Source organism: Tetrao urogallus (assembly GCF_951394365.1).
Source record: "Tetrao urogallus genome assembly, chromosome: 21".
Lineage (NCBI taxonomy): Eukaryota > Metazoa > Chordata > Aves > Galliformes > Phasianidae > Tetrao > Tetrao urogallus.
In genome coordinates, this window is record NC_136834.1 from 5,072,181 (window position 1) to 5,088,614 (window position 16,434).

At 40.1% G+C, this 16,434-nt stretch overlaps 1 protein-coding gene across 1 annotated transcript in view; it reads left to right on the top strand.

The window, feature by feature from the left end:
- Positions 1–223: 223 nt before the first annotated feature.
- Positions 224–16,434, top strand: part of PRKCZ (protein kinase C zeta) — a gene marked incomplete at both ends in the record, with an annotated part of 39,053 nt that continues 22,842 nt past the window's right edge. Inside the window, 4 exons of the mRNA XM_079545393.1 lie at positions 224–294; positions 1,831–1,952; positions 4,395–4,484; positions 4,854–4,904. Of these exons, the coding sequence (XP_079401519.1) occupies positions 224–294; positions 1,831–1,952; positions 4,395–4,484; positions 4,854–4,904 (334 nt within the window). The remainder of the gene's footprint in view (positions 295–1,830; positions 1,953–4,394; positions 4,485–4,853; positions 4,905–16,434) is intronic.

Below are 16,434 nucleotides of genomic sequence, written 5' to 3' on the forward strand. Positions count from 1 at the left end.
TGTCAGAACGGAGCAGCGGGCTGGGGGAAAAAAAAATAGCCTCAAATCGGCGTGAGCGCCGCGCTCGGAGCGTTTCACATCGTCCTGTTTGCGTGCGGGGCTGCCGCTGTGCTGACCGTGCCTGCTGCGCACAGCTGCGCCATCACCTGCGGAGCTCCGGGACCGAGAGCTTCGTGTGCTGAAAGAGCGTCTGTGACCTCAGGCGGTGTGCTGAACGCGGACCATGCCCAGCAGGATGGGCTCGAAAGGCAATTTGAACAAAGACATCATCAGGGTAAAAGCGCACTACAGTGGGTGAGTCTGGGTGTTTTCTGTCTGTTGTATCCTCCCAGACTTTGACTCCTGTCTGCGGTCTGATCTGGTAACAGAATAACTCTGGTGTCCTGTAGTTTATGTCTGGTAATTAAGTAGAGTGATTAAAATACCATCCAGATTCCTGCAGTGTGTTGGTTGGAGGAAGGAGCTGATAGCTTGGCCTTGAATTGGGGAAAACGTGCATGAGTGGTGTAAAGTTACTGGAATTATTTAGATAAATATGAAAAGTTAATCTTAATTGCTTCTGATGCTAACAGTGGAGTCAGATGAACCTCTACAAGCTGCTTGAGGATCTGTTTGTACTGAATTAAACACCTGAAGATTAAGCAAATGTGTATTCCTGTGGTGGATAAACACCAGCTGTAAACTTTTCCATGTTATCTGTTAGTCTGCCTTTTATTTGTGATATCTGCTTCCCCTTATTTCCCCTCCCAGCAGTTTGGGTAATGCAATGGGATGTTAACACACAGCTGCTTCCGTTATCTCTGCAGCGCTTATTTTGGCAGCTCTGATTTGAGACAGTAAATCAAGTCATGGTCCTTATGGCTTCAGTCACTTGTTGACAGAGTCAGGAAGCCTTACTTATTGCTTCAGCATGAAATTTGGTTTTTCAGACAGATTTAACTTAATTGATTTACTGCCACTACGAGGACCATGTGAGTTAACGTTGCTTTGATCTGCCTTGTTTTTCTCTAAAGCGAAAGTTTTAAGTCATTTGAGGAGTTAAATGTTTGGTTGAAGTAAATCTTCGGACTTGAAGTGTTTAGCTTGAAATTACTGGCACGTGATAGCAGTAGCCTCAGTAATCTTCTCTGATGTTTTCCTCCTCAAATAAGCAAATGTTGCCACTGTGGTTTTTAATACTGTAGTGTAAGAAAGGGCTTCTAATTAAATATAATTATGAAAGTAATTCCACCAAACCTAATTGAAAATGAGGTGCTTTCTTGTTGAATTTACTTACCAGGTCAATGCCAAGTAACTCAGCGTTCTGAGTGTAGAATTCTAGAGCAGTGTGGAGATGTGGCCTCTTCCACATCAAGCCCAAAGCTGAACGACTTCAGAATTAGGTCTGAGTTCATTTGGGTGGCTGCTAAAAGAATTTTATAGAAATTGATAGCATGTTAAGTTATATAACGACAGCAAGCAATAGTAAATGGTGGTATCACTTAGAAATCCAATAAATCTAAGCACGAGGAAGTTACAGAGCACAATGTTCAGTCTATCTCTGAGGTCGCAGGGCTGCAGGTATGTGTGTTTCTGGGTGTGGCCCTTCATACCATCGTGCAGTATAGATGTATACATAGATAGCAGAAGAAGGGAAACGTGTGTGCTTCTCATTGCATTCTGTCAGTTTACTTAATTTATCGTTGCTCATGTATGTTAGTGGCAGCATTTCAGATGAAGAACGCTGATTGTGTAGCGTGGTGTTGCAGATTGAAATCCGTAGATGGAATTGTTGGAGCACACAGTGTTATGCAGATAAGTCTGACAAGAGTTTGATTTCATGTCATGCAGAGACATCCTGATCACTAACTTGGATGCATCCATAAGCTATGATGAGCTTTGTGATGAAGTGCGTGAGATGTGTAATCTGCAACAGGAGCAGCCAATTACCCTCAAGTGGATTGATGATGAAGGTAGTGTACTGAAATACTACTTGGTAATTCTCCTTTTTTTGGTGTGTTATGGTACAAACAGGAGCATTGAACAAACTTAAATAAAAGCCATTCATGTTGTGGGGTTGCTTTTATTTAAACTGCTTTATAAAACAGGGTTACGTCCCCTGCTGATTGCATGTAAAATGTGACTCAATGTCAGGATTGTACTACAACTGGATTCAGTTCTACAAAGTGAAGGCTCTGTTGAACTTGAATATTTTACTGTTACATGCTTGGATACTGAATGCCAAGGTACACATGAACTTCAGACATTTGTGGTACTGATGCCATATCCCTCAGAATTCTCCATTCAGCAAGGTGACTTGTATCTTCTGAATTGTTGTGATTTGCCTCTGGAGCGGGCCTTTGAGAAGTCATGCAGTTTTAAAAACAGTCTTCTGATATTATCTTCTGGATTTCTTTGTTTTGTGCAAGATGGGTGTTGAAAATTCCCATTATAAGTGATTTTGTTCTGTGGCTGTCCTGGACCGTTAGTATCCCGTTGGTGTAAAGCACAGTCAGAGAATCATTAAGGTTGGAAAAGACCTCTAAGATCATCTACTGACCAAGCATGAAATAAAATGACTTGAATTTGTCAGAAATGAACTGGTTCACCAGTCTGGTGTGAGGAAAAGTCTTAGTGTATGTAAGATGACATGTCCAGAAAAAGAAAACACGGGGGAAAAACTTTCTGTGTGGGCAGAAATAGTGTAAGCTTTTGTAAGTATAAGCTTTTAATAGTGTAAGCATGGAGATCATAAAGTTGTGTAGGAATGATTTGTTGTGCAAGTCTCTGTTGCTTTCTTTCTTCCCGCAGGGGAGGTTGGTGTTGGCAGATCCTGCTCTGGGTTATTCTTGTGTGTAAAGGATTTTATCAGTGTGTTTCGTTTGTGTTTTTTTTTTTTTTTTTTTTTTTTTTTTTTTAAAAAAAAAGTTGTGAGAAATTTACCTTTTCTTTACCCTTCCTGTAGGCTCTGAAATCTCCTGGTGATGTGAGATGGTTTTCAGTATTTCTCCTTGCTGCACAATGTGGCATCTCTCTATGGCCTTAAGTTAGATAGAGCCTTCTGGTTGCTGTGAGTAGGAGCGGGATGGAAGTGCTTGGCATTGTGTGCCTTTGCTACCTGCTTGCTTTTTTAGTAACTCAGATACCTGCTTATGACTCTCAGGTGTGACGCAGCTGTAACTTTTATGGTTGGATCTCTTAGCCAGTAGGTTGTAAACAGCTGCCTGGTGGTTATACAATTGCACTGGCACTCAGATTCATCTTAGGACTGACAAAAAAGATACAGACAGCCATACTGATTTCAGTTTGTTTCATTGCTGTGTGCAGCAGTCTAATAAAAACTAACTTGATAAGTGCCCACAGGATATTGCGTGTGTGTAGCTTGTTGAACTGCATGATAGCTAATGTCAGGGAGATTCAGGTAGCACAGAAGATGGGGTTTTGTTGAGGGTGGGTTTTTGCTGGTGCTACTGTTGCAGTATTTGTATTACTTGATCTGTGGGTTGGGTTTTTTCTTGGAGGGTGCAGCTGGGGGCTGTGAGCACAAAGAATTTTTTTACAGGAGAAAAATCTTCCTGCTCATTCTTGTCACTAAATTGTCACAAACTTGCTTTTGATTAATTACTGTCATCCACAGTTGCTTTTCTTCTTGTAAAGCTTGGTTTGATGCCTTAGTGTCCATTAAGTGTACTCCTGTATGATGGTGTGAATACTTGTGCTCCCACGTATTTTCCTTATGTAAGATGTGGACAAGATACAGTGCTTGAGCTGAGGCTTCAGTGTTCTGTAATGCTTATGTCTCAATTTAGTTTACTTTCTTGTTTTGTTAATTATTAGGCTATTTGGGTATGCAGTTGAGGCTAATGTGTTGCTGTTGCCTTTCTAAGTGGATTTAAAAGCTTGTTCTGCACTAATGAAGTGTGTGGGTGCGGAAAACATTCATAGGAAAGGCCAGAAGTATGTATTCATAACTTCCACCTGTATTTATTTGTTACAATTCAGTCATAGATTGCTTCTCTAAGTCTAACAAAAGAGTCTCAAATCTGCGTGCACCTTTATAGCCTGAGCTGTGTTGTTCTACCTCAGCTTTGTACACTGCAGTAACGTGACAGGCCGGATAACAAAAGGTAAATTTAACATTTTCAGGGCACTCCAAAGTGATATTTTTTTTCTCTGCCACATGTTAAGATGTTCAAGCATCGACTCACTTGTATTGGACCAGCACAGTGTGCTTCTGTCTGCTTAGTTGGGGTGAAAATAGGAGGAGAAGAAATTGTTCTTATGTTCTGTATGTGATCAAAGTGCCTGATTAATTTCAAATTACTGACAGAAAAGCAGTCCATGGGCTGGCACTGACTGAAGTAGCCTACTCTGTATTTCAGTCATAAATTTGCACGTCTCGCTTTTCTCCCCAGGTGACCCATGTACCATCTCATCTCAGATGGAATTGGAAGAAGCCTTCCGTTTGTATTGCCAGAACAGAGAGGAAGGGCTGATCATTCATGGTAAGTATTATAGAGTTTGAGACCTTGTATTTATTTGTTGGTAAACATAACAGCTTCAGAAATGTGAGATTAGAACGACTTCTGCCTGTCAAATAGCATTCTTCTGTATGTTCCTGGGGTACCCTGTGCTTTGGTGCTGTAAGGCTGAAGTGTTCTGTTGGCTGTGGAGTTCAAAGCTGGCACAGTGGAGCGGGCTTGGAGTTCTGAAGCCCAGATCTGTAGATGTGGGCAGTGCTTTGTGATTGTGTTTTATGAAGGAATGCTACTTAATGGCTGTCAAAGTTTTGGTTTTGAGTAAATGTTTTCAAAAGTCAGGTGAATAGCACTGCTGAGAATCTTTCCACTTAAAGACTTAATGTTTTTTTCTAGTTTTCCCAAGTATTCCAGAGAAACCCGGCATGCCTTGCCCAGGAGAAGACAGTGAGTACCAGAATGTTGTCAAATTCGAGCTTGTATTTTGTCAACTGTACAAAAAAAAAAAATTTTGAAAGCTTTTCATAAGGTGTATTTATGTTCTTGTATTTGTTCAATATCTTAACATTACTAGAGCAATTTTACAGTAGTATCGTAATGTTTCTAAGGACTAACACTGGTTTCTAGTAGCTGGGAGGAAAAGAAGCCAGGATTTAATGTGGTCCTTGCTTTTGCATTTCTTTTGTTTCTTAACTTTCAGGAAAACAAATTGATGTACTTAAGAGTGAAATGCAGTATTTTTTATTATTTTTATTTTTTGCAAAAGGTTTATTTAGTTATTGAAGTCCTTTAGAAGGTGGATAAACCTCCAGAGGAAGGAGGTGTATTTCATGTGGTCTACTTGTATTTCAGTGACTTAATCTGCACAGGGATGAAATGATTAAGTAGCTATGTAATCACTTTTTGTTGTGGAGGAAATTAATCAGTTTGTTAGTCAACATCTTTGTAAATGCTGAGAGAAGAATGTGCAAAATGGATGACAGAGTTAACAGGTGATGGTCGCTTGGGGTGAAAGCCTTCTGAAGGGCTGGAGGACCTTTGCTGTTCCATATTTGGAAGATACAAGGGGAGGTAAATAATCCATCCTGGGACGAGCAGTGCACAGAGCTGACCAGGGTCTGCACTGACAGACCAAGTAAAAATGTGCAGTGCTGTGCTCAGTGGCCATGAATGATATTTTCAGTTAGAGAAGTAATACCAGCGTACCAATGATAGTTCTGTTGACAGCTCTTACTGAAATTTAGAGGGAGTAAGGTGGAATAAATGCAGAGATATTACATGGTGTGAACTTGTACATTTAAACTGCAGTGATCTAAAGGTTGAGTGCGAAAAACAGACAAGTTGAGTAGATGATTAGTATAGATGTCTAATCTAGTAGAAAAAGGTAAACGTGCACTGCAGTATCTGCTGTACTTGTTACGCCAATTAGAGAAAATAACTGTTTTCTGTGCTGAAGAGAAATGTTCAAAAAATATTTTTTTGTGAGATGTTTCAATCTTACAGAAGGAAAAGATATCAGTGGCCTTTAGGTTGACCAGGCAAGCATTTGTTGATGTTTAATACACTATTTTCTTCTACCTGGAGTTTCTGTGCATTGTTTAATGCTCTTCTGTGCCTTAACTGTTAGCTGAGTGGTTTTCTATTAGTTGTGCTCAAGTTTTGACCAAAAGAATGGGTGGCCAGTTTTTGTTATATCACACTCTGCTGAATGCACAGGTGAACGTGACTTAATTTCTGTACTTGCTGCCCATGAGTTAAATTTTAAGTGAGGACTGTGCAGTTCTATTTTACTGCATGTTAAGAATGTGTAGGCTTAACCATGCTGGCACTTTCCAATTTAGATTAACAGGTTGGAAACATGGGAAAATATTTTCAGGTTTAGCTTCATCGTTGTTCTGGAAGGAGTGATTTTAATTCTGTAGGTTTAAATGTTCTCTCAGCACGCTTCCAAGAAAGGAACACTGCTTTATTCTGGGACCTGGAAGTGTTATAGCTTGAACTCTGAGCTGGGAAAGTGTCAATGTGCACAGGAGGACAAACCTTCAATCCCTTGTTTGATCTCCATGGCTAAGAATGGAAGGGAAAAACACTCTGCTATCAAAAAAGAGTAAGCTAACAGGAGAGATGTCTGTACAAATCATGCAGCATAATGAAGTTTGTTGTGATTTAATGTTCTTGTTAGAGATGTGGATATTTAGAAGAAAAGTGTTTTTGATACTGATTTGTAGATATTTTTAATTATTGCAAGCCACGAGATGAGCTAGAGAAGCATCAATTAGCATGGCACAGGTGACCTGCATGCTCCATCTGTAGGGTTTTCAGGTCACGTTGAACTGTTGGCTGTTCTCTAGGATGTACTTGATAAGTGATTTGTGGTCTGGTTTCTCAATTAAGGGATGAATTCAGAGCCTGTTGCTTCTTTGCATCCGTGGGACCTACGTGGAAATCTGTTATTGTGGCCTGGTTGTAAATATTTTCAAACTGTTTTTACAGCAGAGCTGTTAAGCTGTGCTGGTGCTAATTTAGAGTATGCTAATGCACTCAGCATTACTGCTTATTACTTACACATGTACAGCAAAGATCTGCTTTGCTCTTGGGCTGTATGGAAATGCTCCTGGTTCAGGTGATACTGTCTGTTTAAAGGCCATGCAAGGGAAGTAGATGATCTCAGTAGTACTTTAACTTTTCATGCTCCAGAAGTACACCTAAGCAAAATACCCGATTAAAAAATATGACTTTGTGCTCAGCTGTTTGCTCTGTGCTTAATGGGAACTGGGAACTTAACATGGCTCAGTGTCCTTTGCTTAGAAATGTACAGCATGTTTCAAACTGTTCTTTTATTGGTTTTATGATATAGTTACACTTGTAAGAAATCCCTTTCCAGAGCATCCTGCTTACACTATAGAAGGAGCTTCTAAGTTTGTCTCAAGGCACTTCCAGGGGTAACTGAACAGTTAATTAGTCACTGTCCAGAATGGCTTCTACTTAAACTAGCAGTCAGTGAGTACATGTTCTGTGTGTTACAGAGCTGCAGATAGTTTGGAATAAAACTTCTTCTAAGGAGCATTATTGAACTGCTAAGTCATTTTGTTTGTAATATATTGTTCAAACCTGTTTGCATTAGGTTATGGGGTAACTGCACCTGGTCGTGTTGTGACCTTCTGAATTGCAGATATTGAGTGGAATTGCAGTTGTCTTTCCAGTTGCTTCAGAACAATCCTTTGGAGTAAGAGTGTAGAAATGTCTACTGAGTATTTTGTGTTTATGTTGAAATCTAGTAATAAAATTGCTGGCCGTCCACAAACTTTGTGAAACTGATGTGGCTTTGAGATTGTGCCAGCCTGTAATGCCTGAAATAAACACATGTAATCCATTAATAAAATAAGGAATGCAAATACCACTGAAATTTCAGTCACGTGGTGTAGGAGAAGTTCTTTCTGTGCTGGAAGCCCCTTTTTTATTGTTGTGATGCTGTCTGCATGTGGAATGACTCTGAAGAATCTGCAGTTAGATTTGTACAGTCTCTGTTTCTTTTGCTCCTGAATTGTTCCCCCCTCCTTGGCTTAGCTCCTCCTATGGATGTACAGCTGCTGCTGTAGAAACAGCACCTACCTTCAGTGAGGCAGGGCATCCCTGGCTGGGAATGGCAGTGCTGCTGGCGGGTGGTGGCAGAGCTTCTGCAGTGCCTGCAGCCCTTAGCAGGCGCTGGATGCGGCTCAGAGGCGTTCCTGGCAGCTGCTGAGCCTCAGTCCTTGGTCGGTCCTGGAGTTCCCTGATAAAAATGGGGGACTTCTCCACCAGTCTGCTACATTTAAAAATACTTGTGGAGTATAAGCGAGCTATCATTTTGGCATCAGTGTTAAACAGGGCTGTTTCTGAAATGTTTATTTCTTGTCTGTGCTCGTAAGCGAGGGCCGTCCTGATGCACGCATGTTTCTGATTGGCAGCTTTGCTAATTATTGTAGTCTCAGCTTATTTATACCGACACATCTTGATCTGATTTATTCCTCTTGGTGCTGCAGCACGTTGTAGAACAAAGCACGTTTAGCTGAACGGTTCCTATTGATTTGTCAGACTTCCCTAACAGCATTGCTGGTTTTATCAGAGAAATACTTGTTTTTGTGACATCAGCTCCTTGACATCCATGCCATGTTTTAGTCTGTGCCTCAGCTGCTAGCTACAGCCTCCCAAGGGAGCCAGTACCACCCGTGCCTGGATACATGAGGCAGAGATGTGAAAGGGAGAGACGAGGGGAACCAGTCTTCCATTAAATATTTGCTCTTAATGTCCGAGCTGATCCTGCCTATTGTCCTTGGTGTCTAATGGTATTCAAACAGCGGCATCAGTGGAATAAAGGGAAAATGTTTCATTTCATACCTACTGCATTGTAGAGCATAAAGAATTACATGCTGAAGAAGCTAAAGAATAAAACCCAGTGAGTAATGCATGCCTTTTATATAGATTTTACGTGTCATTGTGATTGCTGTTATGAATTCTGGCCATTGATGCAGTGTGTGTGGTGCAGCAGATAATAGAAGTCAGCGTTTCGGTTACGATGTAGTTGCTTTGCCTACCAGCCTCCTTTGCAGCCATAGATTGTGAGAAATGCAGAGATTTCTGCTGCCTCCTGCGCGTAGGGATGTGGTGGAGAGACCTCAGAAACGCTGGTAAAATCGCGGTGAAGAGACTCTATCTCAGGGGACGTGTTTTAGGAGGAAAAGGACAGAAGAGTGAGTGATGCTGCTGCTGCTGCTGAGGGAGATTAATGAAGGAAATGTATCCAAAAAACCCTGACGGTATGTGATCAGGGCCTGCTTGTTTTAAGATTGCTGATTTAAAGATGAATGTTTTTAGAAGCATCGTGTTTTGCAGTCGTTTTGTTGAATTGTATGTAGTGAATTGTCTTAGATGGGTTGCTTAATTGAGGAAATGTTTATTCTGAATTAGGGCTTAGTTGGTCTCTAATGCTATGAGAATAAACTGTGCTAGCACACCTCTGTATTCTTACATCTGAGCAAATTGATGTGTTTATTTAATGTTAAAATGCATCTAGTTTGAGTAACTGAAGTTAACGAATGCGAGGATTGTTTTGCTGTTGATTTCCTTAGAAGAATGCAGGGTAAAGAACCCTTATATCTTTTTATGAAATAGAATAAATGTTTTGGATGTACGAGTACTTCTGGCATTGGTACGACAGTAGATTAGCATTATTATTATCTAATACTTCCATCTGATTTTTGCTGGCCTTTCCTTTTTTGTAATGCTTACATAGCTGTGGATGCCTGTTATGCTCTTTGTTTATCTGCACGGTATTTTAGCATTAGGTATTTCGACTTCATTTTTTCCCATGCTACCTTTCTTAAAATTTCATCATAGGGTTGAGAAAAGGCATTGCACTAACCTGGTTATTGTCTCGAGTTATTGTAGGTAAGGATGTTTGTTGTTTTTGTTTTTTTTTTTTTGCTTTGTATTCTGTCTAATACTACCAAACAGCCCCCAAAAGCTTCCTGCTAGAGTAACGTGGCCTGTAAATATTTTTCTAGTTCATGAGGCAGGTTTTTCCCCTTCATTTGTTACTGTATTGGGAGCAGGGATTAGATTATTCAGAGCACGTGAACCAATTTCATTCCCCAATGAAGAAAGGAACTATAGCGACCACAGAGAGTATTCTGAAGACGTAGCTTGGATTGTGCTGGGTAATTAATCAATTTGGGAACTGCTTGTAAACCCCTCCTGATTTTCAGTAATTGAACTGACAGAGGAGGTTCTGTACTATTTTTAATGTAGGGTATGTAGTTGCTTAGGAATCAAAAATAGCTGTGTCATAGTTTCTCAAGAATACCTGAAATCTCTCCCTCTGTTCTCTTTCTGTGTACTGCTTGATCTTTCATTGTGGTGTCTGAAATATATACGTTCAGGTCATGAGACAGGAGAAGTCACTGAACACAGAGTTCTAGCTAAATGTCTGTTTTGCTTGGAATCTCATCATGTTTCTGGTTCTAAAATAATTCCAGCGTTTTTCTTAGTAACGAAACACCCAGTAGTGGAAAAAGTGCTAGGCCTCCTTTTGGGGTATGGAAGTAAGAAATTACACAGCATGCGTCAGCTCGTGGATTTTGGTGTCTTCTGACTTCAAAATATTGGATGTCTTAGGAGATGCTTCTATACCAAATAACAAACTGTAAACTAAAATACATTAGAGCGAGGCATATGTGAGCAGCTTTTTAAGGTGTTGTGACCAATACCTTACGTTTTTATTTTTTCTCCAACCCCTCTCTGCTTATTGCTCAGATTGCAGTTTGGTCATGTAGGAAAGACGTTGCTTAGTTTTGGAAAACTTATCTGTAACGTGCTGCCTAGCTCCATGCCCCGTGCTACTGCTTGTACTCTGATCCGTATGCTTGTTCCCATGAGGTGAGCAGTCTGCTTTGGATGCACAGGCATTCGGGTAACTGAATTGGCTGAAGGTAAGGCTGTTGGAACTGGTAGGCATGGGTGAAACTGTTAAAGCTTTGTTAGGCTGTTCTTTTTCAGTAGCTTAAAAGAACCATTTTATGTGTAACATGTGAAATAATACGTTCAGTGTTAATAATATGTTGCTGTATTGGGGACTGTTTGTCATAGTTCTCAAAATGAGGTGCTCTGGGCCACAAGTCCCTGCAGAGGCTGGCAGGGCAGCTAGATGGGCTCCTCAGCCTTTGTCTCTGGGAATTCTGAGTTGCTGGATGGATAACCAGGTTTTGTGAGGGGAGATTGCCAGTCCTGCTTACTGGCAATGGGGAGCATTCCAGAAGTGAAGCTGTGTGTGAGTAACAGTACTTGTTGGTTCGTCACTGAAGGCTTGCTGTCAGCTCAGGTCTGCGTGGCACGTAGGTCTTCTGAAGCACATAAGGAAAACAGCTAGCTTTGGGCATGCTGCAAGGGCGGCTTCACAGAGAGGGCGTGTGAAAATCTAATAATGCTGTCAGTGCAAGAGTTAAGTACTGAGCAGACTGTGCAGTTCAGTCCTTAAACCACAGGGGGAAGATAATGAAAAATGGATAGTGAAAAATGAAAAATTGGGATGCTGTATATTGACTAGAAAGCAGCTGGTCTGTAATTCTGATGTTGTGTTACTAGTTCTGTAAGTGTTTGTCCTTTGTTAATTAGCAGGGGATTTACTTAAAGGGAAACCAGAAAATATTTGAAAGCAAAACCTTGGGTTTAATGTTTAATGTCCACTTTTGTAATAACATACTCATTATAATAACTATAACAACACTATGATGTGACTCCTCCATAATTTAGGTTATCTTTTGCTTTCTTAAGTAAAGCAGGTACAGATCCCCTGTGACTGGTGCAGGATTCCTTATTCTTTAGATTCTCAGCTCTGATAAAAGAACCATTCTTACCCATAGGGACTGTAAAGAAAGGAAGAACTCGGGCAGTGATAAAATTCTCGTAGAGTGCAAAACAGTAGGTTAGGGATTGGACCTGTTCCATTAATTTCAAGGTGCTATTGATGTTATTAAAAGTAGGGCTATGAGTTATCTCAGTGTTGCTCAAGAATTGTTAAAATAACTGGATTAATGGGGCTTTATAAAGCAGTTCTCTCAGTACACAGAGGTAATGGGGAACACCATAGAGATCAGAAGGGGTTTTGGTGGGAAGCAGAACGTAAGCATTGCAGACCTGTTGTAATTATATTCCTAGCCTTTGTGGGATGAATGGAGAGCTTCCTTCCAAAAGCAGGAAGACAAATACCATCGTTAATTTGAGAGATTTTAACATGTTTTCTTTGTGTTTAACACTAGCTTTCCATGAACAGAGCAGAGGAGCAGGCAGGTGCATAAGGCTATCTTGTGCACTTCTTTCTCTGTAAGGATGAGAAGCTCTGGGATGGAAGGTTGCTTTCTAGAGTAAAGGTAATCCTCTGCGTTATAAAATAATTAAGCTGAAGACTGATTCAGTTAGCTGTTAGCATGTATTCATTTAATTCAGAATATGAAAGGTCCAGTGATTAACTTCTGAAACTATTCATTTTTTATTTAGCTACTGTTACTAAGTACTGATAATAAGATTAGTGACACTCTGTAATGCTGCTAGCTCTGAGTTCTTATACATGCATTTCACAAGAATAACATGTTTTATCTGTGTATTGTATGTGGGGGCTTGGAGGGAATGCAGGTACAAGTTGGAGAACCTCTGGGATGAGTCTTACCTGTGGAATGATGGAAGTTGAGCACAACTGGAAGATCTCAACTTGTGACATGATAATTTTGGCCGCTCTAATTTCAGCTTGCTTTTCTCCTAATACAAAGCAGAATTAGGTGCTCTGAAATGAAGATGTGTAGCATCTGTCAGACTAGCAAGAGATAGATGTGGAGTGTTGGTCCTGCTGCAAGGCAATAATATCCCCTTGTACTGAGATCTTCTGCACTTCTCTGGATATAATATTAGCAGATTAAATTGGAAGGAATTCAGAGAAGTGCACTTAACAGTCTGATATATTAGAGAAGATAAATACGCCTTTGTGGAGTAACATCAAAACTGAATTTCTGCTAATACTGGGGTAATGTAAATATTTGGAAGGGAAATAGAACTGTTTTTCAGAGCGGATCATAAGCTGAAGTAATGGAATCATGCTATGAAGGTAAGCAGCCTGACTCAGTGTGTCTTAATGCTGAGACTATGGGAGTCAAGTCATTGTTTCAAGGGCATTGTGGAGCCACCTTATGTGAGCCTTTTGAATTTGAAATAAATGTTAAACCACCAGGTGCTCAAATTGAATTTTCTTTAACAATTCTGCAATTTAAGTGATGACCAAATCAAATAAGTGTGCATGCTTATAACTTGAATGCCAGTCAAGTAATCTGATGGGCACCAGAAGAAAACTTCTTAGTGGTTGTTTGATTAATGCCAAGTCTCACAAGTAAAAAAGAGAATTGTATTCAAATAACGTGGTGATTTCACAGTTGTTCTAGAATTTAGTATGGAAGTAAATTGGCCACCAAACCTGCAGTAGCCTCTCTAACAGTGACTGGGGAAATCCTACTCTGGGCTCAGATTTATCCATTTTGGCAACGTTGTCAATGCATTAAACTATTCTTACAGCAGTCTTTAACAAATTCAGCTGAACTGTTGAGTGTAATGCAGGTACGCTGCCTGCCTAACTGAATATTACCTTCAGCAAGGCACAAGTTCTAATTACCTGTTCTTGTGCATTGCCCATATTGGATGTAAGCAGGCATGTGGCCATGGCAGCCATGGTTGTTCTAATTGCACTTGACATAGTAACCATATTACAGTCTTATACACAATGTTAATGAAGACTGGACCATTTAAAATCATCATCTTTGCTATATCTGATTATGGGATTTTTTTTAAGTCCTGTTTTGTTGTTGTTGCCTGCCAGAACCATGCTGAGTATCTCCTGCTCTTGCAGGCCATGGTAATTGCAGGGCTACAATTCCATCACTGTTTCCAAGAAATAATTCTATAAACTGTTTGCTTCCAAATGTTTACATAACTATTTGAGTATCAGTTGATAATTTTCTGTTGCTCAAGAGTTGCTAAGTCAGTTCCTTAGACACCTTCTGTTTGTTGATAGCTAAAGCAGCTATCCTGCTGGTTCTGCTAGCGTGCATCATAAGCTTCCACACAAGGTGCTTCTCAGGCCTCATGCGTGATATTTTCGATTGATTGTCCATCTGTTGATCACAGGGAAAGAGAACTGCTGAGGGAAGCTTAAGTATTATTTGAGCATTTTATTTCTTGATGTTGTGTTTCTTTTTGAGAATGTCATTTTTAATGCCTGCAGTGATTTTAATGACGAGGCGGTCCTGATTTTTTTTTTTTCCCCAGTAACCATTCAGATGAGCTTTTAAACATTCAGACCAAGAACACACACAAGGCATTAATGGGTGTGGTTGAGCTAAAGAGGCACACAACAGCATTCAAAATGATATATTAGCTCTGTTTTTTATTGCATGCCAGTGTCCTGTTAAGTCTGACTTATCAGCCACTTCAAGAGGAGGATATGAAGATGGGCAACTGAGAGATCGTGCATGAGAAATCAGTATGCATGGAGGGCAGGTTTTGTGCCCAGCAGTGCTGAAATGGGTGTTGGCTGAGCCTTTTGAACTTGCTGTCTGTTGGAAAGGAGATAAAAAGAAGAGGTTTTATTGTTTCCTAAATACTAGCTAGTTGTAAATAAAATAGATGGCACCTTGTCCATTTCAGTAATGCATGCAGTTTCTTGAATTGAGAATGCTTCATACTTAGTCTTCACAACTTCTGAAAAAGAATGTCAGTTGAACATAGCAGCTTAGTGGTAGCAAAAGGAAAGGCCTGTTAACACCATACAATGCATGTCTGTTACGTGCTTTAGAAAGTGGTTTTATTGTTTCAGTGCAACTGTTGGAGAAATATTAAGTAGCAGAGATGTGAGCAACATACATCCAAGTCGTTTAGAGTTTGCTTTCACTAAATTTATTCTATCTTTATACAGAATTATCTCTCTGAGGGTCCATCTGAAATACCAGTATCCGTTTCATAGTTCTGATTTCTAAGTTGGTTTTAAAAGAATGCTCACTTGTCTGCTCAGCAAAACATTAAAAGAACAAAACAAAAAGTGGGCATTCTCACAGTGTCCAGCTGGCAGGCCATGTAATTGGCCTATAAACAACTTGCATTAATCTCTGAGAAGTGATTTGCAGTGGTAGCAAATTATCTCTGTGCTTATTATGGTAAAAGATTTCATTATAGTTTGCATAAAAGCAGATTTTGGACTCATAAAAAGCGTTTATAAAATCCAAATGCAGGGGAAATAAAATGTTTGTGGCTCTCCCATTGCTGTTGGTTGGTACAAGGCACACTTTTCAGACAGCTGATGAATTCTCTTATGCATTCTGGAAAGTACAAGCTTTGTCAAGCTGCTTTGGATGGGAAAAACTGTATTTTGGGCCTAGGGAAAGACTGGGCCTGTGCTTTCCGTTCCTTTTATCCTGTAGTGCTGGGAAAGTGTATTGTCATCTGAAAAACAATTGCACTTTCTTCTGTTTATCTCTGATTTTCCAAGTTGTATTGCTTAAAAGCAGTGTTCAACCCCCTCCCAGTTTCTGGTAAGTCCTGATGGGACCAATCTTGAATGGGGAAGCATCTGCTGTAGATGAATCAATTCAGAGTGAAGAGCGATCAGCAGACTTCTTAAATCACTCATCAGTTTATATCCACGATTTAAAACATTTCGTTTCTTTCTTCTTTTTTCTTTTGACTTGAAGAGGTGGTGAAAAATACATGTAGAGTGCAAACAAAACAGCTATTAAATATATTTACGGGCATTCCTGTTAGTGATGTAGACGTGGAGCTTGATGACAGAGGGAAGAGTTGCTCAGCAGTGACAGTTGTTTCATACTGTTTTCAATGTACAGGCAGTTGGGTGATGTAGGCATTCAGCTGAATTTTTATTTCTTTTAATCTGAACTTGAAAATAAGGTCTCTATTCCAAAAATGTGATCTTGGAGGTATATAAAGTTTGGGATGTTACAGACAGGGAGTGGGAATCGACCCCACACTCAATCAGTGGCTGTCGTCCCAAAGAAGTGGGGTGGGGGAGGGCATTGTACTTAAATGAAGCTGTGTTAAATTAGCTGCTGTTAGGCTGCTGCCTCCTAAGAATATGATATGAAATCCTGACTTTGAATTTAATATTTATCATTAATTAGGGAAGTGACTTGCTCCTTTATTTACAGACTTCATCAACACGAGCTGCTCGTTAACTTACCCGTCACTTACTATTCCTCGTGCTGGTGATAAGCTGCTGCTCAGAGCACAGATGTATGAGTTGTCTCCATATGGTGCTTTGTCTAATGAATCCATTAGCTATCCTGGAGAAAATCTTAGAAGTTTTTTCTTCTTGGTGAAAAGTCGTCCTACGAATGGTGGGACGGTTTCAGATTGATGTTTGTGTATGGTATATTTTGCAGTTGTATCAGAA